The 27,922-nt window shown below is 37.5% G+C and overlaps 1 protein-coding gene across 13 annotated transcripts in view; it reads right to left on the reverse strand.

The window, feature by feature from the left end:
• Positions 1-3,852: 3,852 nt before the first annotated feature.
• The window catches only part of LOC131431510 (protein groucho), a 407,749-nt gene continuing 383,679 nt past the window's right edge, over positions 3,853-27,922 (reverse strand). For 10 of the 13 annotated variants that reach the window (XM_058597272.1, XM_058597274.1, XM_058597281.1 and 7 more), the window contains 8 exons: positions 14,068-14,169; positions 13,569-13,625; positions 13,020-13,202; positions 6,646-6,890; positions 6,312-6,561; positions 5,810-6,233; positions 5,548-5,747; positions 3,853-5,474 (listed from right to left, as the gene is read on the reverse strand). In XM_058597272.1, the coding sequence (XP_058453255.1) occupies positions 5,367-5,474; positions 5,548-5,747; positions 5,810-6,233; positions 6,312-6,561; positions 6,646-6,890; positions 13,020-13,202; positions 13,569-13,625; positions 14,068-14,169 (1,569 nt within the window). In that variant the 3' untranslated portion in view covers positions 3,853-5,366. The remainder of the gene's footprint in view (positions 5,475-5,547; positions 5,748-5,809; positions 6,234-6,311; positions 6,562-6,645; positions 6,891-13,019; positions 13,203-13,568; positions 13,626-14,067; positions 14,170-27,922) is intronic. The other 3 variants (XM_058597284.1, XM_058597283.1, XM_058597282.1) reach the window with 1 other exon arrangement.

Here is a 27,922-nt window from a genome sequence, read left to right on the forward strand (position 1 = left end):
CGAAGTGTAACCAATTAAAAAGGCCATAAATTCAGTTTGGAAAATTACTTTTACTTAATTCAAAGTACAAAATGTGTAAAAATAATACAAAATTCAGAATCAATTCACTTGTGCTCGATATGACCACCTTTTGCCTTGACTTGATGACTTGAGAGAGCGAAGGAGTTGCTTCGTTTGGCCGAATGAGACTTGCAGGTATTTTGGCCCACTCGCGGACAATAACTTTTTTCAGCGCCTCGAGACTGGTGTATCTTTTAGTTCGGACTTTGCTCTCCAAAATGGCCCAAAGAGAATAATCCATTGGATTCGCATCTGGTGAATTCGAGAGCCATTGTGTGGACGTGATGAAGTTCGGAACGTTGTTTTTCAGCCATTCTTGGTTCACTCGAGCTTTGTGAGACGGTGCCGAGTCCTGCTGAAACGTCCATGGTCTGCCACCGAAATGTTTGGCTGCCCACGGCTGTAAAGCAACCTCCAGAATACTTTCCCGATAATATGTCGCATTTACCTTGACGCCAGGCTCGATGAAAACGATTGGAGAGCGCCCATCTGCGGTTACAGCGGCCCAAACCATTATCTGTTGCGGGTGCTGCCTCCTGGTGGCCAATCGATGACTCAAATTCTCGTATGAACGGTCGGTCAAGTAAACCCTATCGTTTTGAGAGTTTACGAATTGCTCAATTGGAAAAATTTTCTCGTCAGAAAATACAATGTTCGGAAATTGACCGCTTTCGGCCAAACGAAGCAACTCCTTCGCTCTCTCAATTCATCAAGTCAAGGCAAAAGGTGGTCATATCGAGCAAAAGTGAATTGATTCTGAATTTTGTATTAATTTTACACATTTTGTACTTTGAATTAAGTAAAAGTAATTTTCCAAACTGAATTTATGGCCTTTTTAATTGGTTACACTTCGAGTGCCGGACCCTGTATGAAAATTCCAACCAACTTCGAGAAAAGTGACTTCATGTTGCATGCACACATGCCTACAAACTGACATTTGGTAATCTTTAAAAACTGATTCGAATGGTATATGAAGATCGATTCGAAAGCTGATTTTCTCAGTGATTATCGGCCCTTACACGATCATTAAAAGTGTCATTACTAAAAAGTAATGACACTTTTAATGATCGTGTAAGGTCTACGAGTTCAGTAATGACCCGAGTAATGATGGAATTCCGGATTCTCCATCATTTTTTTTGTGGAAGTGCTGAATATCTTTAGAACTATACGCGAAAAAATGACAAAGTATAGATTTAAATTATTAATATTTCATTAACCTTAACGTTTCAATGGCAAATCAAATTTATTTTCAGCAAAACGAAAATAAAAATATTGCTATTGCTATTGCTGGAATAGTTACAAATACTCATCATTAATAATGAACACGAACACGAACACATATTTAACATATCCAGTGTATCGAAAATAAGCTATCCATATACATTTGTGTTGTACGCATGTATTTGTGATGGTTTTTTATACTCAGATCACAGGATGCTGTGCGTTTGGCTGTCAGCTTTCGTTTGTTTACTTGTTTGTGCGGTTGACATTCCGCGTTTTCAAAATGTTGCGTATTGAAAAGGAAGTGAAAATTATGGTTCTGGACACTTGGCTAAGTGAGAAGGGTATTACTATGCGAAAATTGGCGAAGCGGTTTGGAATTCATGATGCCAGTGTTAAAACCATCATTAAAAATTTCGGGGAACACTATTCTTTGGGTGAGCTTCCAGGAAGAGGCAGGAAACCCGGTTCTTCCAACCCGAAACTGGACCAGAAAGTGGTATATCTAATCATCAGTGTCAATACGTGATTGGGTCAAAAAAGCAGGAATGAGAGTTGGAATGATCCAGCGTATCAAGAGGCGAAATCACCTGAAGAACTACAAGAAGCAGAAAATCTCGAAACAAAGTGTAGAACAGAGAAAGCGAGCAGCGGAAATTGTATTCGCGTCTTTTGCAGTGTCCGGATGCATGCGATTTGATGGACGATGAGACTTATGTAAAGGAGGACTCAAAATCCCTTTCAGCTCGACAATATTTTACTGTCGTGGTTGGGGAGGATGTGAGCGATGCGGACAGGTCGATTCAAGAGGAGAAATACGGTCGAAAGGTACTGGTATGGCAAGCAATATGTTTCTGTGGTTTGAAGTCAATATTTTTTTACACTACCGGCACTATAAATGCAGAAATCTATCGATCTGAGTGTCTCCAGAAGAGATTGCTGCCTTTATATAAGAAGCATAGCACACCTTCACTGTTTTAGCTGGATTTAGCGTCGGCTCACTATGCCAAAACCACTCTCAATTGGCTTTCGGAAAAGGTATAAATTTTGTTGAAAAAAATATCAATCCACCATATTGCCCTCAGCTTCGACTCATCGAACGTTACTGGGCAATCGTGAAGAGGGTCTTCAAGAAGACTGGTAAGGCAGCTGGGAACATGCAGGAGTTCAAAAAAAATTTGGGCTCAAGCGTCCAAAAAAATGCGATGCAACACTTGTCCGGAATTTGATGAAGAGCGTTCGATCAAAAGTTCGAAAATTCGTGAAGGAATAACTTAAATTTCATCCGGTTTTCATTATGCTCAAGTTTAACCTCGTACAATAAAGGATCAATTTTTAGTTTGAATAAAACATCGTTTTTTATTATAATTTGAAAGAAAATTTTTTGGATAGCTTATTTTCGATACACTCCTCATAGGCCGATAGTTCTGAATTGGCCTGCTAGTTCCCGTAGAATCAACAGTTGATCGGTATTCAATATACTCAAGCGTACACGGTTTCGTCATCCACACACATCACAAAGGCTAGCGCATGGACGTAACTCAATTTTGTCAGCGACTAAAGCGAAATTGTAAAATGGCATATGTTTATAGATTGCTCTTTGTGCCAAACTTCATACTACGCAGAATTTTTTTTTATGCATGACGCGAAGCCTACCTATGACGAATGAAGCAGCAGTGATGCCACTTTTTCCTTAGGTCATTGACATAAAATTAATAGATTGGAGCTGTAATCCACAAAGGCAGGCTTCTCAAAATGCACTCATCGATGGCGAATAGTTGCATGACTACTTTTATAATTGGACATGCCAAGAAAAATGGAATATATGTAACGATATTTGATTATTTTCCTTTGATATCTAGAGAAAAAACGAGATTTGAATTCGTAGATATCTGTAAAAATAATGCTGAATCCGTAGATTTCATGTGATTCATCCGTCGATCCGTAGACTACTGATAAATCCAGAGGGTTGCGAAGCAGATCTGCTACTAAATGAAATTCGAGGAGAAAGCATCGATCGAAACCGTCGGCCGTGCATGAGGAATCAAGAGGATGACATCATTATGGCCTGCTGTGATTGGTTCGTAAGAACATAGATCGATTCAAACCAATTGTTCAATAGTATGTTATAGAAATACTGAAACGACGTTGCCATACATGTTTAATGTCAATGTTTCCGGATCGATTGGTTGTTAAATTACATCAATCCATCAACAAATGACCGAGTTATTATCGTTCAATTTTATGACACAAAAAAGTTACGCGGCTAAATAGCTTTTCATTGACACTCGGCCTCGTATAGTAAAGAAGAAGGCTTTGAAAGCCAAAAAGGTTAACATGTTGTGCATTTTGAATCCCTAAACTGCACGTTTTCATATCAACAGAATTTCTGTGCCATTTTGATAATCAACCACCAGTGTACAATCTGGTTTAAATAGTAGCATCGTGTCGTTAAAATACAACACTAATAATAATAGGCCGCGATGTCTACCCTGTGGCACATTCACGGTCGTGCAATTCTCTAAAAGAGTAATATGGCTTTTCGGATTATCAACAACAGAACAAACTCAATTTTAATATTTTCATGTCTAAAAATATTTATTTATAATATTTATATTGAACTTTCCAGTGTTGCTGGTTTCCCAGATTTCTACTTTCTCTCTGCTGTAATGATTTTCCGACGACTTACATATGATTCGACCGCACCACCGCGAGCCGCGGTTTTAAGCCGTTGCGCGGTTGCGCTTCAGAGTCTCTTCCAATCTGCTACCATCTCTGTACTCTTACGTAGCCTTTTAGAGAGATGGTTGTTGTTCCACTTGTCATTCGGTCGGTTGAGCTTGCGGGAAAATGAAGTTCTAGTTTTCTTTTTTTCGTCGTTAGTAGACAGGTGAAGTTTTTATCCGCCCGGTCGCATATTTGTATGTTTTTTTTTCTTCTTTTTCTTGATTTCAATAATCGTTAAGGATAGCAAGCAATAATAATTTGTGATGGGGAAAAATTTGCGCTCTTTCTCTCTCTCGTTTCTACATCACTTGGCCATTAGATCGCTAAAGAATGGTGGAAATGTATCTTATCTTTTTTTTTGAAAATGGAATAAACGGACATCGATTTTTGTTGTTGTTGCTTTTGTTGCTATTCCACTGGGACAAATACGTGAAAAGAAACAATTAGATGTACTTGTTTGTGTGTGAGTGTTTTTTTTACAGTCAAAACTTTTAAATGAATTTACAGTTGAAACCTCAAAGGATCTCTGCGCAGTTGCAAATTCTTTTTCTTCTTCTTCTTCTTGTTTCCTGCTCTTAATCATATAATTAACATTACGAGTTTCTCAAATACTGTACAATACTCTGTATTTTTTGTTTGACGGCAATCACTAAAGTTCTAATAATTAGGTTAATCTTTTTTCTTGTTTTCTGGCTTGTTTTTTTACTTTCGCTAGTCGCTTTACAGTTATTTCTTTGATTTTTTTATTATTTTCATTTGAAAGATTCAACTTTAAACTTTTGCTTTAAGTTACTTAACTCATACGGGTCATTTTCGGACAATCGATTCTCGGTTGCTGCCGGAACCAATGTGTGTTTTTTTTTGCTTCCTATTTCTTTTGTCATTTGTGGAACGTGACATGGTTCGGGAACGATCGAAACGATTGTCGGAAAATGACCGCTCTTACCAATTAACACGTGTTCGAAGTTTTCTATCGTCAGCTTGATGATGATGACGGTTACACCTGGTGCTTGCGTGGGCATTTCTTCTGTTCGAACTTAACTAGAAACTGATACAGTCAGTAAAATTGATCTACACTTTTTTTCTGTTGAATTGTTTGTTTTTTGGGCCACAACCTCCGGCACCGATTGAATCGTTTCTGTTTGTTTGCTGCATCCAAAAGTATCCAACACTGCGTGAAACAACCAGCCCGGGCCCAAAGCAAGAGAAACCTTTACTGAAGAACGGTGATGCCACCGGCAGCGGCACCGAGAAGGGTAATGAAGTCAGTGGAGGTCGGTGAGTTAATCGGTGCTAGGCGCTGTCGGTTGTCGGTAGCTTTCACCGGTTACTGGGAGGAGAAGATGGGCTGATGCTTTCTAGTAGATGACTTCATAGACGGTGGCCTTTTTATCACCGGAACCGGTAACGATATATTTGTCATCGGTCGAAATATCACAACTAAGTACTGACGAGATCTCTTTGGACTGTGAATGTAGTTGGGGGGAAAACGAAAAATGAGGAATTGTTGATTATGAGAAACCATAACCCGTAACTCACCTGAAATATACTAGCACCGTACGGAGTGCGCCACGCGTTCAGCAAATTATCCTTGCCGGTTGAGACGAACCATTTGCCACAGGCTGCAAACCGCAGTGACAGAACGCAACTTTCGTGCAAATGCAGCTGATACTTGTCTTGTTTGGTGGCATGGAGGACCTCGACGTGTGAGTTTTCCATTCCGACTGCAAGCCATTCACCTGGAAGGGAAGATAGCGCACATCAAATTTCGAACGATGTTCGTTTTAAACCCAAAACCTACCGGTCGGACAGTAACCGAGCGAAAAGATCTGCGAGCTAAAGTCATGTTGTTGCAGTTGGCGTCCTTCACGTAAATCCCACGATCGAACGGTGTTATCCAGACCACCGGTCCACAGCCGTACACCGTCCGGGCTGATGTCGATGCAGGAGGCACCGTCGGTGTGACCCTGGAACTGCCGCACCAATGTCTGGTTGTGTAGATCCCAGACGGCAATATTTCCGTCGCTGCAGCACGAGAAACACACCTTCGAGTCGGGACTGATGGCAAGGGCATAGCAGGCCGGTGCTGCCGATGTTAGTTCGGCCTTGATCCGCGGGGTCGGACTCGCCAGATCCCAGATGGAGAGATTCGACGCTTCACCTCCGACGATCAGCGTTCGTCCATCGGGAAGGAGTTTGACCGAGCGGATGTAGTTATCCCGTTGCTGCTTGTTTAGACAATAAACAAAACAAATATTTTATAGATAAAACACCCATTGCAATTCAGCGGGGACATCACTTACCAAACAATCCAACTGACTGACGGGACTTTTGCTGCCCGGTTGGGAAATGTCCCAAACTTTGACGCAACCTTTTCCTCCGGTGTACACGTATTTGGTTGGATTGGAGATGGTGACCGCACAAACGACTTCCCCGTGCATTAGCGTGTTGATTTGGCGGGCATGGCGAGGAATTCCGGGCCCGGTAAGGGCATCAGCAGGAAACGGCACCGGTTGGGGACCTCCTTCACCGTTCATGTGAAATGAGTAGGCACTAAAAAAAAGTGGCGGAGGAAAAATCCGTTGTTAATTCTAAAGTATAAGGCGGAAAAAGGGTCGCTAGACGAATGTTACTCACGGTTTACCACTCGAAACCGGCAGCGGAATTCCGTTGGTCCGTAGTTGAGCATGAGGATCGAACGGAACCGGTGGCCGACCGTACGGATCCGGTGGGGGTCTGGCGTACGGATCCGACGGTCGTTGATATGGAGACGCCGGATAACCGGCCGCTGTGGGAGGTACTACTGCTTTGGGAACACCCGGAGTCGATGAGTTGGGCGTCGGGACGCGTGCTTTGGTTCCGGGTGTACCAGGTTTATCGAGCTGCAAAGAAAAGAGTAAGCAAAATTCTACTTATTACTTCTGCTTATTTCAAGTCATTTCTTTTATTTAATTTTGAGTGTCACATGTCATTCACATTTCAGCCATAATGTTGGCTACAATTCGATTTATTAATTTGGAGCTGTGTCTACCACCGCTGAGGGTGGCGAAAATGGTAAACGCTTGTGCACGGATTGCAAAAGAACGCAGGTTCGAACCCTGTCTCTGAGCGTGTCTTTCTCCAAAACATCATCTTTTCTGTGAGTTTCTCATTCATTTGGCTTCTCCAATAGGGTAAGGGCTCCCTATTTCATCTGAGCTCCTATTTCCATCTCATCCCTTCACCTCATTAATTCGAACATGAATAATATCTTACAACGTACCTGAACCAAACTGTGAAATGTTTAAAAATGAATATTTAGAGAATTGACACACTTTTCCATTGGAAGAAATGATTTTAAATTCTTCGGTGATCGTTTTTTTTTTCATTTTAAACAAACTCACTTTTCGATTTAGTACACATTTTCGTCTCAAGATTTACAGTTCGTCATGTTTCTGAATATCTACTAATCGATTCGTCTCAAAACATGACCACTATTTCGCACAATTACATTACTATTGAACCTCCATCATTATTAATATTCACTTGCCACTTGTTTAATTAACGAATAAAAACTTTAAAAACTACCCGACAAGCAATAGAAGTCTTCAAAAATATGAGATTAAAGTTTTTCACTTAATTCACTTGATTGCGCTTTGTTTTCATTTTTATTTGGTTTCGCAAAGTTGCCAGGTTTTCTCATAATGTTACAAAACAAAAATGTTTTTCTTCTCCAAATTATCATCAACAAGTTTTTTTTTTGTATCCATGACATTAGTTTAATTTTATAGTTGATATTTATATTTCAATAAAACTGTTTCGGCTTCGAATATTACCAGAAAGAGCGTGTTAAATAATAATGAAATAACCATTGTGGCAAATCTAGTAGCACTGGTTTTTTTCCGCTATATGTCAACATAACGCTGTTAAGTGTGGGTGTTTCAACGGCTGTTCACAGAGATGCCAGATATTTTCATAGAAAATATGTAATACTAGTCTATATCTGCTCTAACTGTTTTCACTAATAAAATGATGAAGATAATTCTTCATATCTGCAAAGATTTCCATTTTAACATGCGATTTGTCCGTTGATTAATGAACTTTCAAAGAATTACTGCAATCAAATGGTAATAGATGCTCACAGAGAAAAGTCTAAGTTTTTACCTCGCACTTTTTATGAACCTGTACAAATCTGTATTACAGTTAGGAAATCTGTATAAAATCTGTACTCTGATTTAAATCAACGCAAAAATCTACACAATACAGATAAATCTGTATAAATGGCATCTCTGGCTCTGCATTTTGTTTTTAGAAGGGCTAATGCCTAAATAAAAACAATTTCTTTTTTGTTTTGTTGTTAAGTTTACCAAATTAACTGCACAGTAAAATTTTAAATTTCAAACGAAAGGTAAAATTTTTTAAACGTCGAAATGATTCAGAACTGGTTCTAGAAATATCGTGTGTTGTCTTATAGTTGGCATCAAGCCATTTTTAAGAAAAAATCGGACATTTTGAGCCTGAGAGTGTAATAGTGCAATGTTTTGTTTTGGTTGCTGTCGCCGCTACTAATTAATAGGATGAATAAAGGACCAACGATAGGATGAATAAAAATCCTTTGAGATGGAATTAGGAGCAGGGTAGTGAACATATCAGAAGTATTTTTAGCTGATTTTTTGATCATTCTTTTAATTTCCAAGGAATGTGAATCCAATCTCCATGTGGAGCAAGGCGAATTGAGCAGAAATATGAAGAAAACATAGTGATTTTTGTGGGTAAATCAGGTTTTTAAAGTAACGTTCTTACAAATGAGATGAAATAGGGAGCCCTTACCCTATATGTTTCCACTCAGTCATTGCAAAAACTGAATTCAAAAGTCTGTCTGATTAGCTTTACATTGTATTTGACAGGTCGTTTGTTTGCTGTCATTCCAACCAACAGTCGTCACTCTGGTTATAGGAACTCTAATCAAATTCTACATCAGTAATTTCAAGCGTTTTCGAATTTGATCAACCGAGAATTACTTTGAGATTTTTCTAAAATAGAAAATGCACTTCGACCGTTAGGAATTTTCCACAAATCCAACTAAAACAAACTAAAAGGGTTGCTGTCGAAACTTATTAAACTTTCCATGAACGTCTCATGCATTTTCAATTAAACTAGAAATAGTTTCTGAACAATTTTTCGTAAATTTTCTATTAGTTTTCTATTTTTTAATGAATTTTTATTCGATTTATTAAAAAATCTGAGAAGATTTTTTGTTTTAAAATAATCCAAAAAATTGTCGTAATATCAAGATTTGTTTTAACAATTTTCTATATTAGGTGTACAACTTTGCTTCCGCCGTTTTTTCCAAAATTTAAAACTTTATTGCGAAAAAGTGCTTACAGATGTATTATTCAAAGTATTGTCCGTCGCTAGCGACAACTTTCTCCCATCTTTCCGGAAATTTTCGGATCCCGGCTCGAAAAAAGGAGTCCTTTTTTGACGCTATCCATGAAGCAATCTATTTTTCCAACTCTTCGAAGGATTGAAAATGTTGATCTACCAGGCCGTGTGTCATCGAACGGAATAGGTGGAAGTCAGAAGGGGCGACATCTGGGGAATACGGCGTGTGGGGCAAGACTTCCCATTTCAGCGTTTCCAGGTACTTTTTGATCACTTTTGCGACGTGAGACCGAGCATTGTCGTGTTGGAGGATGACTTTGCCATGTCACTCTTGATACTTGGCCGCTTTTCTTTTAGCACGCGACTAGGGCGCATCAGTTGCGTTCGGTAGCGATCTCCTGTGATGGTTTCACCCGGTTTTAAGAGCTGGTAGTAAATTGTTATTCATCTTTGAAGGTTTTTTCTCTTCCACCATCATGTTTGTCTTCGACATCGAAATCACCATTTTTAAAACGTTGAAACCACTCCTGACACGTTCTTTTACTCAGAGCAGCATCACCGCAAGTTTCTGAAAGCATTCGATGCGCTTCAGTTACATTTTTTTCGAATTGTAACAGAAAAGTAAAACTTCCCGCAAATGACGAGAATTGGGCACATAAACAGACATTTTCGAGCGAGAATAATACGAAAACAAGAACAACTGTCACTGAAACGGCGATGACAATTCATTAGGCACTGTACACACTCACTTTAAAGGCATTATCATCTATGTATTTTAACCAGCCTCAGCCGGTACAGCCACCTATCGGAAAACGGCGGAAGCAAAATTGTACACCTGATACATTTAGGGGTTAGTCTTTTTTGGGGCTTTAAGCACGTAACCGGATCTCATATTCTTTACGTTTCGTCTTCGACTCATCAGGGCATAACAGTTAACATTGCACTGTTATGCCATCAAGCAGTTCAAGCTTTTTGCAGAACACGGTTTGTTACGCACCAAAGCGCAATGTGTTTACTGACGTGCCGAACGAAAACGGATTTCTAACTCTTACTGGATTTTACCTCTACCCTTAATCCGTGATGCTATTGAATCACATAAATGGATTACATTATAAACTTTTCATCTGGAATGCAATATAGCATTTTTTGTCTGCTAGCTGACATAACAGTTCAACACAAACTGTTATGCAGTGATGAGTAAGAAGAAACGTGAATGTCCAATAAATTTTCTAAGCTTATGAATGTTCAATAAATTTTAAATAATTTTTACATGCGTGAAAGATTCTATATTTTTCCATGGATTTGTCATGAATTTTCTATGAATTTTATTAAATATTTCTTGTCACAATTTTTGCCTTTCTCATACAGAAAATTCCTGAATTTCATCTTGATCCAACTTCTGGTTCCGGAATTACGGAATGATTAGTGTAAAAAATGCAACTTCAAATTAACTACTTATTTTGCTCAGAGATGGCGTGACCGATTTTTACAAACTTAGATTAAAATGAATCGACTTGTGGTCTTATACAAAACTTTTGAATTTCCTCTGGACCCGATCTCCGGTTTCGGAATTACAGGATAAAGAGTGTTGAACGTTTCAAGCAGTTATACAGAGCAGTGACCTAATAAAAGCCATTTTCATTGACTCAAAATAGACGAAAATTTACGAGAAACAAATGTAACTACGCTTGCAAATTATGAGAACGAGACCCATATTCAGTCAACGACAAAGGCGGAACAGTAGTTTTAAAATTTTGTTCTTTCTTCCATTTGCTCTTTCGGTCAGTTGCGGTTGGTTGTCAGTGAAAACCGAATATTGTCCAATGCCGATATTCAACCAGAGCTTTGAGGATCGATAATGACAGAAAACGATTCACACTGATTTTTACCTGTTGGTGCTCGAATCTGTAGTAATTTTGGTTTCCGAAGAGGATCTGGGGTGTAATTATCTCGATTCGTCATATTTCAAACACTCTTTATAGCAAATCGTCACAGATTTTCAATAAATCGGTGAAAGAATGAGAATGAAGACGTTAGTTTGGTTTCGTCTTGTCATAGAGGAACGTTGGCAATTACTCATTCCTTTGTTTGAACTAGACACGAAAATGCTTCGTCTCTCTTCGTTTGTTTTGGATGCGATCATTCACGAATGGGACAGTTAAAAGAAACGAATATGAGGCTGTTGGATTGGATTCTTTCATTGAGAATGCGAGACAATTTTAAGCTCTGATACAGAGCAGTGATGCAAAAAAAATGGGCTTGCTGTGGGCTTAAATCAGTTCCAATCGATATGCCATGTCAGTACCTGTTATCAGTCTCCGGCTTCCGGTTCCAGAGACACCGGAAATAATGGTCACAAACTCTAAAATGGGACGACCTCACTTTTCTCAGCGGTGGCTAATGGTCTTATGATTCCATACATTACTCTCGAATTTCATCCGGATCTGACTACCGGTTAGAAAATACCAAGGTTATGAGTGTCCAAAGTTTCAAACCGTCTTATAAAGCGCACCGGCACATACATGGTGTGATACGGAAGAAGAAAACACAACACTGCCTCTATGAACGAAGCACGCTGTGTGTGGTATTCGATTTCGTACACGCGGTAAAGAAAACGAAAACCAACACCGGAGCTCGATTTTGAAACACAAGCGAATCCATCTGAGCACACATGAGTCCGAGTTTTCTTCAACCGTTTTCAACAAAACAGAATAACGGCACAGGCACGAATGTCTGTTACCGGTATGTGATTTTTGTTGAATACGGTGCTGAGGTAAAGACAGGATAGTGAAAGAAAAAAAGATCAACCTTCATATAGTTGACTACACAAAAAAGTACGAAATTTTCGAAACAGATTGTAGAATTATTCGAACCTATAGGCCTGACTCTCTTTAATGGCCCTTAAAACTTACTGCAACTTTGATAGTCTCCCAATTCCGGTTCCGGGAACAGTTTTCCAAAATGTCCAATATGAAACTAGAATCGATTTCTCGTGAAGTTTTAGTGAGAAAGGCTCCTTTACACCACTAGGTGGCTTAAAACAGATTTTTTTTTAATTTTAATAATCTCTCATTGTGTTCAATTTATTTTCTTTTTATTTTTAACGAGTTTTCGATGAATAAAAATAAAAGCATATGAATTAATAATGTTTTTTTAGTGCCTATCACACTTGACCAGAAACCAGGATTATTTTTAATAATATTTAAGAAATTCATCGTTTCTGTCGCGAACTTTTCATGAAACTGCTATGAATTTCCACTGTAATTTCTATTAACTTTCCACAATTTTTCGATTGATTTTTCTATTAATTTACCATTTCTATGGATTTCTTATGAATTTCAATAGATTTTATGGAAACTTTGTAAGACTTTTCTAACAATTGAAATTTTTAGAGTTTTCTATGACTTTTCCAATATTTTGTTTGATATTTCAATGATTGTTCTATTTATTTTGATTCAGTTTTCTATTCATTTTCGATTCTAATGAATTTCCATCAACTAGTCTCTCAGAACTTGTATACAAAAAAAACAAAATTGTTTTGATCAACTCCCATCCTTGATCATAAATAGATCACCAAGCTCCGGTTCCGGAAATCTCTTAGCTTAGTACTTAGTGCACTAGTTTTGCTTTTTCAAAAGTAAACTTACATCTTTCGTTTTGAGGCTTGGTGTTGATCGGGATGAGCTGGAACCGGACCGCGACGGGGGTCGATCATTTGTACCCTTCAGACTGCTGGAGCCGGCTTTGTCATTGCCATTCAGGCCAACACTGTCCCGGTCTCGGCTCTCCAGTGAAACATGATCGCCGTTCGGCCGAGGTGATGGAGTTCCCTGCAAAAGAAATACGAAGAATTTAATCAGGTGCTTTTTTTCACACTAACAAAATCTGGTGAGTAGTAGATCAAACCAAATCAACAACGGGCGGGAAAACTACGGATCCGTCTAAAATACACTAAGTTATCTAGAGAACAGAGTGTGCGCATTTACAACACCAACAACAACCTCAACAGAGCGAGCTATTACTGATGACTAGTGAGTTCGAAGGCAAATACTAAGAAAAAACAGAAAACCCACACACCGCCAAACTATAGATTGAGGCTGAAGGAACGAAGGATGACAGACTGGTATATCCGAAGGTGGGATGGGAGGTAAAGTTTGAGGGTGGCCTAGTATTGTTTGGTCCAGGGCAAACCTTACCGTTTCGTTTGCGACGTCCACTACCAATTCCTGTTCACTTTTGTCCCCGTCGCTTTCCTGTAAAATAATAGGCGTTTGAGTTTTGATAAACCGTACGCAAATTATGGAACTATTCTAAGGCAAAGGAATTTTTGACGTATCTCTCAAACGAATAACCGGACTGGTGGATTGGTTAGAAAACACACACTTCCACAGCGATTCCCAAATGGATTACAATACTGAACACTTCTCAATTTTGTAGATATAAATATGTGTATGCACCGGTTGCTACGTTCAAAGCTCACTAGCTCGCTCTGTCGGTTGATAGCGTAAATACAATTTGCTTGATCACTCAAGAACGTTTTGACGCGGATCAGATTGACAACTGTTATGACGGTACGCAAAAACTTGAGCAGCAAATTCTAATTCATAGATTCCCGCTCGATGTTTAATAAGATCAGAAGATGCATCTCAGTTTCTTTCTAACTCACAGTTAATTTAGGCAGTCAGGGTAACTTACGTGGTTAAGTTTTTCCTCTTTCCGTCGCTTATTTTCACTTTCAAGCTCCAAAGGGGATCGGGGTCGGTACTTCTCACGATCAGCAGGAGAAACGGAGTTGCGCTGTTGAGAAAAGGAGAAAAAAGTAAATATTGGGTTAGAGTTTTATTTCAATTATCTTTTCAGTTGAGTGTGATTTTTAATACAGTATTCGTAGTGTGGTTTATAATGATAATTTTTCACATCTTTTGATGTTATTGTTTACAGTGATTTTCATTATTTGAAAAACATGTTGAAGACATGATTTACATCCAATAGGTTGTTTAGAAAAAATAGAAATAATTCGATAGCTGACAGCCATTGTGAAGATAACGACAGTTACTTCAAAAGTAACTTATTTATGTTCATTTCGAATACGATCGAAAAGTGTTTACCAGCGGAACATTGTTGTGAAGCCAAGAAAACAAATCGGTGCTCAGTTATTTGTCTTTCAACCAACAGGTTTATTTGGAGGTATTTATGAAAACATGGTGTTGAATTCAACAGGACGAACTTATAACTATATTTATGGGAGTTTGAGCTTGAATTCTTGAAAGACTTTGGTACAATGATAATGTTATTTTCTGCATACCTTCCACAATGACAGGACGTCAAAGCAACAGAACTGAAAATGAATAGAAGTAGCCGATTTAGCAGAAACTCGTTGACATGAACTTGTTAGTGAATGGTTCTGAAATTTGCACTTCTTAATCACATCATCTACAAATTTAGTTCTTTCTAGAGAACTTCGAAGGACTTGAAATGACCGTCGACTTCCACATTCATATGCGATCTTAAGACCAGGAAGTTGCTTAAAGCCTTCTTCGGCATTGATTCCGCTAGTAGCGGAGTTTCAGACAATTTGATTACAGTTTTTATTTATTGGAAATGCATGTGTTTTTACAGTAGAAATTAGTGAATATCATATATGCAAATCGATCGATTGTAATCTTTTTAGTTTATCTTATATAATTCAAGCATAAATGAAATCATTCCTACGTGATGAAATCCGGTGCTGAGTTTCTACGAAACCCTTTTTTGTGGGGGCTAATGGTTCACTAATTGCGTTTTAGTCGCTGTTGCTGCTTTCGTTGTTTTTGCTGTAGCAAGCATCGTTATACAAGTTATATTGTATTGTTTTCATATTATAACTAGCTGACCCGTCGAACTTCATTTCGCCCAAAAATTATTTGTTCGAATTTATGTTCGGAAAGTAGAATTGTTAAACGACTAAGTGGTTAACGTTTCTCTTCAATATTTTTATGATTACTTCTCATACAATCAACGGAATCGACACACATTTGCAGCCAAAAAATAGAAACATCCACAAAAATTAATGTGAAATCTTGAAACACTTCTGTTAAGTAAAAATGTGATTCTTGCTTCCGGTAATCGACAAAAAAGTCCTTAACCAGAATTATGTATTGATAAACTAAATATAATGTTGTAGTGTTTCTCTTCTAGAGTTGTTCATTTTGTAGAGTAGGATATATTTACAAGTTGTATTTAGCCCAAATAACCAAAAGTTCGTAAAAAAAGATTTGTCTTAAGAGTCCGTTTGTCACCCGACACAACAGAACAAACTTCTCAGAACTTGTTTTGTACGTTCAAGCTGCCAAAAAAAGCCACGCGAACTTTAGAACTCTAATAAAGTGGATATTTTTCAGGTACTGTAAAACTTTTAGTTGCGTAACGACGTTTAAATTTTAATTTGATATTGATCTTACCAATTTGAACATTTTCACAGAAATTAAATGCAAAATGGCAGTCTCAATCCAATATGGTAATCATCTTGAACATTGGTCCAATTGCCACTTATTAAGTGAGCTTAGAATAATCTAAATCATTCAATAGCAAAATGCAAGCAAAATCTCTTAGTTTGACCTTAGCGCTCCTACATCACAATCTTTTCATTGATTTATTGAATAATTTTATGATTTGGTCAACTCACGCTCACAATGACCAATATTAATACGTCTGACTCCATTACATACAATCCATCAACTGGTGAACGATTTTGTTCTCCTACCTACAGCGGTATTAGTCATTTAGTAAGCAATAATTCTGATACTCAATTAGGCACGTGGCTCGAAATGACAAATCACATGGATCAAGTGTGCATGTGAAATATCCACACAAAACAACTCGTTACGCACCAAGCAATTTCTTCACCGATCTAGTATTCTTTTCTTCGACGGCTCAAAACTTATGCAACTTGTTTTGCGCCAAACACTTATCGATGATCTAGAAATCATTGATGACTTTTTCAACGGAAAATTCCATTTCCATACAAAACAACTTTATGGATTTTTCTCACTTTTCCGGCAAATTTTATTATATTATTTTATATTATATTGCATCGTTTTATAGTATACTAGCTGAATTACCCGGCGTTCCTCGGAAATGTTTCGTGAAGGAAAGTCCGAAAAAAATTCTCTAAGTTGTTCTGCTTAGTGAAATACTATGATTCCAGTGAAACATAACTTAGACGGCAACTCGGTCGAACAATACTCCGTTCATGTTCAGATTGCGACTATTTCCACGTAATTGCTCAAAAATTTCCATCTGATAATAATTATTTTATAACAAAAGGCTGTTTAACATCATAACTACATTCGTACTATAGAATAACGTTTTTATATAATTTATTTCACCCCGGCTTTAACCATTTTGGTCGTTCATCGGGGAAGAAAACCTGTAGAAAAACGATTCAGTTAATATAAATGTTGCTGAAAACATATTTACATCACCTTGAGTAGATAGTTTTCTCAATTTACATAAAAAAACGCACATTGATTGTATGATTTCGTCAATTCGAATCAATGTGGAGAATACTTATTCCCCCTCCCTCAAGTGAACATTTTTGTGAACCTCACTTAGTTGCTAGAAATATACTGTACTCGTAAAGACGTACCAATTTTTCGTAAAACTCGATCACTTTTCCTTTACCTTTTCATGTTCGGGGCACTTACTCCACTCTCTCATCCTCAAAATAACCTTTTAATCTGTTTTGATTTAACTTCCTTTTTGTCAGTGAACTTAATACAGATCTCCTCCATGATTATTCTGAGTAGTGTAGAAAGTATCCGTGCTTTTCAAAAAATATTGATTCCCACCTTTGGTACATGTGCCAAACTTGGTGACGATTCGTTTAGTTGTTTCGTAGCTATGCTGAGACTTGAATACACTCACGTTCATAGGCAGATAAGTTTTATTTTCCTTTAGTTCTTTGAATTCCCCGGCAAAATGGAACCAGATCTTTTGAAATTATTTGAAGAAAACAGCAATACGCTCAGTAGTTCCGGAGTTATGCCATTACAAACATTACACCCCCCTTTTCAAAGCCATTTGCTACATCCGCCCCCCATATAATCATATCTAGTATATGCAAAATGTTTCTATGGTCCTTAAAAAGAATCAATGAGCCCTACTACACTCCGTCCCCCATTAAAATACCCTTACTCAGAAGAGCAAGAAGTATTTGTGCCAAGTTTGGTGGCAATCCGTTCAGTAGTTTCGAAGTTATGCCTTTTTAAACATTACACCCCCCTTTTTAAAGGCACTTGCTACATCCACCCCACGTATAGTTATATCTAAGCTATGCAAAATGTTTCTATGGTCTTTAGAACGTATCGATTCTTGTCAAGTTATATGAAGAATCTTTCCAAGTCGGGACTCGAACATACTTACGGTAACTTTTTTTCCCAGATGGCTCAACCGATTTTACCATCTTAGATGCAACTGAGAGGATTTCAGGTACCATACGAATATTCCGATTTTTATTCTGATCCAACTTCGGGATTCGGAGATAGAGTGCTTGAAGTAAATTTCAAGAGTTTTTTGTCATAAGTAACCACCATGTGAAGGGTAGCGAATTCTTTACATTGGGTAATAATTTTTTCTAGTTTGCAGATCAAGATAGTCTAGGGCCTTAACTAATATCATATTTTCATCAAATCAAACTCAAATTTACAAGTCTTATAATATCCAAGTCCGACCTTCAATTTGTAGTTTGTCAATCGAAACCGCCATTTAAATCGAAGGTAAAAAAAAATGTTTTTTTTTAATAGAACTTAAACCAATTTCAGTTCATAGTTCATATTTTCTGATGGTCTTATGATCCAAAATTCCGGTTTTCGGTACCGGAAATACCGCAAATAGTGGTTAACATCTTTACAATGCAGCAGACTTCATTTTCTCAAACATGGTTGAATCGATTTTCACTAACTTCAATTCAAATGTAGCATTTAAATGTATTAAGCAAAATAAGTCTTTAAAACTTGATTATTCCTGATGTAATATACACGAGATAATGAGTAATATTAGAAAGGCACCATTACACCACTAGGTGGATTAAAACAGGCTTTGGGACTTTGGGACAAAGTCGCATAAAAAGAGTCTTGACAGCATTGGCCGATGACGTGTTGGTTATTGTATGTCGTGAGTGGTTTGATTTGAATTGGATTCTTCCGCTTCCAAAAACCAAGTAAGAAGGAGTAGACCTCTCCAAGTTCATAGGTAATACTGGAATAACATTACGCAGGTCAGGGAAAAAAACCTTTTCTGTTTTTACTGTTTTTCTGTTCTATTCATACATTTATTTTATCCAGGAACTGATCGGTGCTCAAGTAGCACATGTAACTTGTTCAAAAAAAATAAAAACAAAACAGATGCTGCATAATGGTCGCATGACAAACACGACGAAACAAGTCGTATTATGATGGTGACAATGGAGTCAAAATAATGTTACGAATTGACATCTCATCATACTTAGTTACAATAAGTTCCTAAGTAACTTTTCGGTAATCTAACTCTTACGACACGCTCGCATTGACTGTTTTTAGTCGCCAATTGGTCACCGTAACAAAATGCGACAATAACAAAGTGACACACTGTAAGACAAAGTTAAGTATTGATTTCATATCGGTTACCGCATTCGTTGTGATGCAACAAAGAAATACAAATACAGTGTCGGTTGAAGGCATCCGTACATTATCCCGGACAATAATATTAAATCAATAAGTAGAAAATTCCTTCAATTTAAAAAAAAAATCGGCTAAAGGTAAATCTGCGCTTATTCGCAAATTGTTTGCCGGTACATATTCGAAGCAAACTTGTTTCGTTTTGGGAAGTACATTCGCACTAACAGAAAGAATATTTCTACACTTTGTCACGGCAGTGTATGCATGGAAAAACTTATACCAATGGCTACCATTAGAGTGCCTATAACCAGAGTGACGACTTCTCATCCGTAATGTTGGCAACAATTCAAAACGTTCCATTAGCTTTACATTGAATTGACAGGTCGTTTGCTCGTTTGGAACTAGTAGCTGTCATTCCAAACGAACAGCTGTCGTCACTCTGATTATAGTCACTCTAGCTACCATTATGAACGGGGAATGAAATATTCATTAAATTTGAATAAAAGTGCAATTTTTAATTATTGCTATTGGTCAACTGTCTTAACTTTGGTATATGGAAAACTAATATTAATCATAAAAAACTCTAATATCTGAACACATTTCGACTTTTTAGCTGTATATTTCATATGACGGGAATAAAAATATGAATATTATATTGTATGTCGATGTTCTGAAACCCAAAATATCGAAGGCGCGCACGTTTTCAATAAGTACAATGATCAACTTCACCATAAATATCGAATAGCACTTCAATTTTGAGTAGATATAGTGAGTTTAAAGAATATTGAATTCTATATTTTAGCTCTCATTATCGGATGACAATTTTTGGCCGTAAATGTTGAATGGGAAAAACAACAACAAATTGTAATTTGACACAAACTTATATTTTCTGTTTCATTGTGACTGATTTGCGCGCTGAATCAAATCAAATATTCTTTATTGAGAAGTTGTTTGGCAACCCTTTGTAAGTCGCGCAAGCTCCGCCTCTTACGCTTTTCAGGTTACATAGCAGTTATAATGCACGTTGCAAAGTCTTCAACTTGTTCCATGAATTTGTGTCATATAAGTTACTGTCATTAAAGTGTAATAACGTGTGCTACTTGGGTGATTGCAATATTTTTGATTGTTGAATCAGAAGTACTGGATTCACTAGATATCGGTGCTGAACGGTTGTCTTTGGTTGAAGACGTCTTCTATTGGAGTTTCAGCGTGAGCAGGTTGTTTACAAAATTGACATGTATTCAGCTGATTCTCGTAGGTAGCCAGCGTTTTACAAGGGTACCTCATACACCGAACCACAAATAACATAACATAGAATTGCATTATGTAAAAACATTCGCACAACATTCCGAATACCGGGGGGAAAATTCCACCGCACCTCCATTTCGATGGAAAGAATTTTTCCGTACTGCGAAATATTTTCTCGAATTTCCGGGCCCTCTGAAAAAGTCCGGGACCGTCCGGGCGTTCTCCCCTCGACTGAGTCACAGAAGCACACATCTGCTTGGCTGGTAAATGGTGCAAATAAACAGATAAAATACATTTTAATCCATCATTGAGACATTACAATTTGGAATAGTGGAATTTTCCATTTGACAAATTAGGTTTTTTTGAACTACATGTAAATGGGATTAGGTCACCCGTGGAATTCTTTTGTTTATGTGTGTACATTTTCCATTGAAATCTTATAATTTTGTTTTCCATTAAAAAAAACAGTTCACATCAATATTTGTTCAATTGGACTCTATTTGCAAAATGGTTCGAAATTCCCCTCGATTTTTCCAATGACAAAACTGAATATTTTTTATAATTACATTATTAAGTACAGTACTCTTTAGCATAGATATTTTGCACGTAGAGTTTTTAGCAGAATACTTTTTTGGCAACGTAATTGTTCGACTGTGACGTAATATCAAGGTAAAGACTGTCCCAGAAGGTATGGATGTAACCAAAAACCGCTGCCATTTCGCAATGGTTCAGAATCTGTCAATTTTTATGGCTGCGTCCTATTGTTTACACTCTTCTCTAACCACTTGTGCAGTTGTTTATTCGTTTTCATTAGTTTGTTTCGAAATGCGTGGACTTTCAGCAGAACAACATCGAAAAATTGTGTACAAATGGTGCACAGAACGCGGACTGTTACTGAGAAAGATAGTGAAAATGGAAGGAGTAAGTGGAAAAGCCGTGCGAAATGCAATCAGGAAGTTCGGTGAGGGTAACCTTTGAGGATAAACCGAAAACGGGTCGAAAAAAAGGTCCTGTTAACCCTCAGTTGGATAAACGTATACTGAAGGCGTTCGAGCAAAAGAAAGAGGTTTCAGTTCGGGATGTGGCCAAAAAAGTGGGCACTTCGAAGACAAATGTTCTTCATGCTAAAGAACGTTTGAATCTTCGAATCTATAAGAAGCAGAAACAACCAAAACGTAGTCCGAAACAAGAAGCATCGATCAGGCCGAGGGTTCGAAAGCTGTACAATACGATTCTTGCTGGAAATTTGAACTGCATAATCATGGACGACGAAACCTATGTGAAACAAATCCTTGCCAGGACCACAATATTATACGGTGCGAGAAGGGCAAGTGTTAAACCAGTCCGAGACATCGATTGAAGTCGAAAAATTCTTTAAGAAAGCTATGGTCTGGCAAGCAATTTGTAGCTGTGGTAAGATTTCGAAACCCTTCATCACCACTGCTTCAATGAACAGCGAAATATACATCAAGAAATGTTTACAAAAACGACTTCTGCCCATGATTCGAAGCCACAAGGATCCTGTTGTATTCTGGCTAGATCTTGCTTCTTGCCACTACACGAAATCAACGGTAGAATGGTCACTTGTCACTTTCGTCCCAAAAGACATGAATCCACCAAATTGCCCACAACTGCGACCAATTAGGAATTTTGGGCATTAACGAAGGCACATCTTAGGAACCACGGCAGACGAAACCATTGAACAGTTCGAAAAAGATTGAAAAAAAGTGTTAAAACTTGTCGCCAAGAAGTCTGTATGGAATTTAATGAGGAACGTTCGCAAGTAGGTGCGCCAGCTAGTCTACAATGGCTAAGTAGCAAATGTTGAGAATAATATTCTGTTGTTGTAGTCTAATATCATCAGTATATCGAATAAAATTTGAATATCTAACACTTGTGAATTATTTACAGCGAAATCAAAGTGCGTCCATACTTTCTGGGACAGTCTTTATTCAGGAAATATGGCATTATCTATACATTTAAATGGCTAAATCGATTCCAGCCGTCATCGTAAAAATTAAACCTTCACACTCTGCTGGACCCGACGGTATCCCGGCAGTTGTCTTGAAGAGTGCAATAGTAACTCCCTTATGCCAACTGTTTCAGCTATCACTCACGACCGGTGTCTTTCCCGTTATGTGGAAATGTTTTCAGTTCACAAAAAAGGATACAGAAAATTGACAATTATCGTGGAATTACTGCCCTAAGCGCCATCTCTAAATTGTTCGAATTAGTAGTTCTGAAGCCAGTTTTCGACCACTGTGAACAATACATCGCGGAAACTCAACACGGATTCATGCCGGAACGCTCCACTGCTACTAACCTTCTATCTTTTACTACGTACATAATGGATGCTATGTCTAATGGCTTCCAAACGGATGCTATTTACACGGATCTCTCCGCGCAGCTTTTGATAAAATCAATCACGCTATCACGATCACCAAACTGGATAGACTGGGTTTCGGTTCCAGTATTCTTCGATGGATGCAATCCTATCTCTACAATCGATAGCTGGCGGTTGAAATCAATGACAGTCTATCGCAGGAGTTCTTTGCATTTTTCCGGAATACCTCAAGGAAGCCATCTCGGTCCACTGATTTTCCTCCTAAATTTCAACTATGTTAATTACTCACTGGAAGGCCCACGAACCAAGCTATACTAAAGAATCAAGAGTGCAGAGGATGCTTCATCCCTGACCATTTTTTCAAGGTGGTGCGAGATCAACCGTATGACTTTAAACATTAGCAAATGCTCTATTATCACGTTCACTAGCAAGAAAGACCCTTTGCAGTTTGATTATTGCCTCCGTGATGCAGCAATTGAAAGAGTCACTTGTGTCATGGATCTTGAAGTTTATCTAGACGAACAAATGAATTACAAGCAGCATATTGGTTGCACACTTACGAAGGCTTCTCCTTGTTTGGGATTTGATATGAGAACTGGCTAAGCGCTTTACAGATATACCTATACTGTTTGAAGTCGCTCTAATACTTCGTTCCATAGCTCTCCGCAACAACAACCTACTCAGATTGCCTCTACGTCGTACTAAAGACATCAACGGTGTCGTCATTTAAATAATCTTAGAAATCATTAGGACTTAAGTTAGTCTGTTGATTGAATAAATAAATAAATAATTTATTGGTTACTCGGCCACTCATGGAAGTTGACCATCAATATAAACTTCCCTTTCCGAGTAGTCTACACAGAACAAAATATTTTATGAATTTACATCAATTTTCATACACATACAAAATGTACTTTCCAGTTCTACATTTTTCAGTATACTGTGAAAGTAAAACTAAGCGTTTTTTTTTAATGTACAGACTAGTTTATTGAAAAAATCCATGCATTCCAATTTAATTTTGGTTTCTCGTGGTTTTAAATAAAATTTTCTTATCGATGTCTTTTTTATAGTACTCTTGATTTGCATATTGTTATTTTGATTTTTTTTTCTGTGTAGATAGTCGCGTGGTATCGGTAGCGGTTACCAACTGGCTAAGAATAACACTACGGTCCCCCTGTCCCGGTCCACCAAACAGATAAGCCGTATGGCATCCAGTGGACTTATTTCAATCAAGATTTGATCCACTGGTATCCTGTTTCATGTCGTAAAAGGCAACCAAATCGGGAGTTCGTAAGTCAAGGTGTATTTCCGTGCCGATGGTTGAATGGCACAAGGAGCATAATTAATGCAATCGCAAACGGAACATTTGTGGGCTTTGCCCTTGCGGAGCTGTTCCGCATTGACACAGCTACGAATCCAAGTTTATGGTTCCCCATATTCATGAGAACCTGTGTATGGGGAGCTTAAATCTAAGGATATTCTATCGTTTCTCATCGAATGTGGTTAGGAGCTACAGTCAGAGGTGTTCATCGTTCTGACTGGAGTAAACGAATTCTTGCTGTATTGACATTAAAAGGTTTTTCGCTGATTGTTTGGCATCCCTAGTGGAGTATCGAATTTACTTCTACTCAAATATATTGCATTCTTCCGAGAACGCAGAATAGTGTCGCTTTTATCAAATTTCTAAATCCTTTCGGCGGTTGGAGGTTTTATTAAATGTGCATTCTGCACCAACAGATCGTTCAGCATCCTTTTTGAAATAGTAACTTTCGTTCCATACATTAATCATATTGCGAACTTTGACTGTTTGGGTCCATGGCAGAATTGGGATTTTTTTGTTAACCATGAATTCACATACTTCATAGGGTCGAAGATGATCTTAGTATAAAATAAGCTCTTTGTGAAGTCATTATCAAGATCATCTGCGAAAATCCTCGCTCGCAATATTGATTAGGAGTGCTAAATTGAAATGAAAGGTTTTATGGTCCCAGACGGTATTCCTGAATCTCCCTTGCCTTTCGGTTCCGGAATCATAAGATGATGAATGTTAAAAAAATTCAAATAGTCAAATAAGCGACGCACTGGAAAAAGACGGTTAAAAGTCTGTACTGACTTTCACTGATTTTTAAGAGCTAACGTGTCTTCGAAGAAGTTTTACAAGATTATATTACGCTTCTTTTGAAAGTGGCACCTTAATTTTTGTTAAGGGGGTAGCACCAATTTCGAATAAAAATATTTTTTTTTCACAAAAAAAAATTTTTTTTTCTATCTCATTTTGAAGAAAAAAACATTTGAAGTATTTTTGCTGAAGATATAAATAGTGTAAAAAAATTATTTTTTGAGATATATTCACTTTATTTTAAAAACAAATTTTTTTGTTTCGATTATAGAGGTTTTAACCTTAAGGTCATTGGCCTCTTCGGACCAGAAAAACTTTCTGACCCTATGTGCGGGGTTGGGAATCGAACCCAGGCGGTCTGCGTGAAAGGTATCACGCTATACCCGTCCCCTTTAAAAACAATTTTTTTTGGATTTATCTACGTAGAATCTACCTCAATTACCTAATCAGAACAAATTGGCTCAAATGGCACGTTCCCCTTGATATTTGGAGATTTGTGCCTCAATGCTTATGCTTGCACGCGCAACTTAAGCAAATTGTAGGGATTTTTATTTTGTTTACTTTTTGATAATTAACCATATTATAAAAAATCTAAGTGGAACTCGATGCAATTTTTTTGGGTTTTAAATATTGAAAATTCGAAAAATTATCAAAAGTTCAACACATATTTAAAAAAATGGAAAAATGTTTTCCAATCAAAATATGAAAAAGTATTGCAAAAGTACAAACCTTTACGAAGAGATTTCATTTTTAAACGTGTAAATAAATTGAGTTATCACGAAGCAACACGTTTTTTAAGATGATATATTGATCATGCGACGCTCACTTAGAGATGTGCGAAGCAGCTCATACCGGTGAGCATCTCCGAACCGATCAGCTCACTGAAGGGAATCGATTCAATGTATCAGCTCATCAGCTTTGAACTGAAGGTTTGTTTTGAGCGCCGTTTTGCTTTCAGATGCATGATCGAAATCATTGATGCACAAAGAACAATGCTATGCGAACTAACTTGTTCGCGAATTATTATTATGTCATATTTGAGAATATCTACAAAAGTGGCATCCCTGAATGTACCTTAGCCTACTGAGTGAGAGGTAAGATTTCTTATTGACAACGGCTCATTCAATCTGTTAAGGTCTGAGGACAGAGGGCCACGTGTTGAGTTTTAAATCGACCACGTGGCTCGCTCAATTCCCTTTGCGCATCGTATTTCTCTTGTACTCTCTCGTATATGAGCAAACTGTACCGGGTTGCCAGCATACATTTTATTATTTTGAAGAGAAGCTTTATCACATTAATCTATCGTATGGGTTGGACATTACATGGATTCCAATGAACAATGAAAAAATAATCAACTTTCACAAGGATTGAATGTCTGTGTGTTTGGCAGCCTTGTCGAGCCAATTTTATTTCTCTCTCCTTTTTCAGAATGCTATCAATGGCGGATGCATTGAAACTGACTTTGTTTCACAGAAAAATACAAGACTTTATTTTTATCGCGATAACATATATGTTTTTATGTACTAATCGCATCTAAACTAAATTATCTAGACTTTGTCACGGTAGATTTATGATACAAGCCTTCAAAGCCGAGATATTCGATGAACAAGTAGAGGTATGTATTACCGAGCGTTCCAATTTTCAGCAGTTCTTCAGTCAGAAAAAAATACAACACGACCGCTAAACTCTATGAATCATTCTGAAAATTTCACAGAATATTCTCAACTAAATTTCGAAGACATTCTCAGGTGGGGTTTTCTATATTCTGCACCGTTTCCAAGAAAATTTAATAGCAAAAAACCTACCACTTTACGGTACTGTCCTCAGCCCTTAAAGAAGGATAAATAAATGGAAAACGAACAAAAGCTCATGCACACATTTCTTCTCATTTATAACTCGTTCTTCAAGAGCCGAAAATCCGTTCAGCTTGTAGATTGTTTCCACCTTACCAGCAGGGATACGAGGTTATTTTTAAAAAAAAATCTGTGATCAAACCAAAAACCTGTCTGTGCAAAATCTGTGCACGTTTCCCAGTTTCCATAATAACTAATCAGAATCATTTTGGTAAGCAAAAAAAATAGATCTCACTATTTCCTAACACTCTGTAATGTTCGGTGCTTAACTGTGATCAATTTCAAAAATCTGTGCCATTTTTTAAATCTGTGCAAAAGATTGAAAATTTGTGGAACACAGATTAATTTGTGAACCATGCATCCCTGCTTACCAGTTCGGTGAACTAGTGAGCTGCGGTTCTTTTAAAAAGAGTTGTGAGCTATCAGTTCTTTTTAAAGATTCGATTCACTGGAATAGCTCAGGAACAAATTGCCCATCTCTAGACACAAATCTCCAAATATCAAGGGGAACGTGCCATTTGAGCCAATTTGTTCTGATTCCTGATTCCTCTACGCTCACTGCAAAAGCGAGTTACAGAAATAGCAGACACGTGACACCCTCCGTTTCCTAATCATGCATGGTTTCAGCATGGCCATAGTGAAAATGAGTCACACGAATAGTACTCGGGATATTCTTATTATAAAATAAATTGGATTGGGAATATAATTTCCTAAAAGTATTGTAAAAGTTTGCTGCATTAACTTGCATATTTCGCTTCGGTACAAGGTTTCCTAGGTAAAAATAGTAAAATGATGTATAACTTTTTCAGAAAAGAATAAACCTACAAACTTATGGGATTTTTTATTTTCTACAATTATTCCAAACAAAATATGTAAAAAAATAACTTGAAACAAGTTATGATTAGAAAACTAGTTTTAAGGGGGTTGTCATAATTCAATAACTAAAACTAACTTTGGAATGGCCTAAAAAAAGTTCGATCGAGTTCCACTTAGATTTTTTTTATTGTATTGGGCATATCTTTTTCTATAAATTCTGTAAAAATCAGCTGCATAAGGTTGCATATTTCGCTTCGGTGTAAGGTTTTATCATAGGTAAAAAAGGTGAAATGTTGCCAGGAAACAACAAACCTATGCACTACCTTCAACAAAAATATGGGATTTTTTATTTTCTTCAATTATTCCAAACAAAGTATGCATAAAAAAATAACTTGAAACAAGTTATGAATAAAAAATTGATTTTAAGGGGGTTGTCACAAAAACGCTGTGTATATCTGAAACGGTGCGACCTACACTTTTGGTATATTTGACAAAGTAAATTATTTTTAATAGTTCTAAAAGTTTGTCGAAGAAA

Source organism: Malaya genurostris, chromosome 2 (assembly GCF_030247185.1).
Source record: "Malaya genurostris strain Urasoe2022 chromosome 2, Malgen_1.1, whole genome shotgun sequence".
Classification (NCBI taxonomy): domain Eukaryota; kingdom Metazoa; phylum Arthropoda; class Insecta; order Diptera; family Culicidae; genus Malaya; species Malaya genurostris.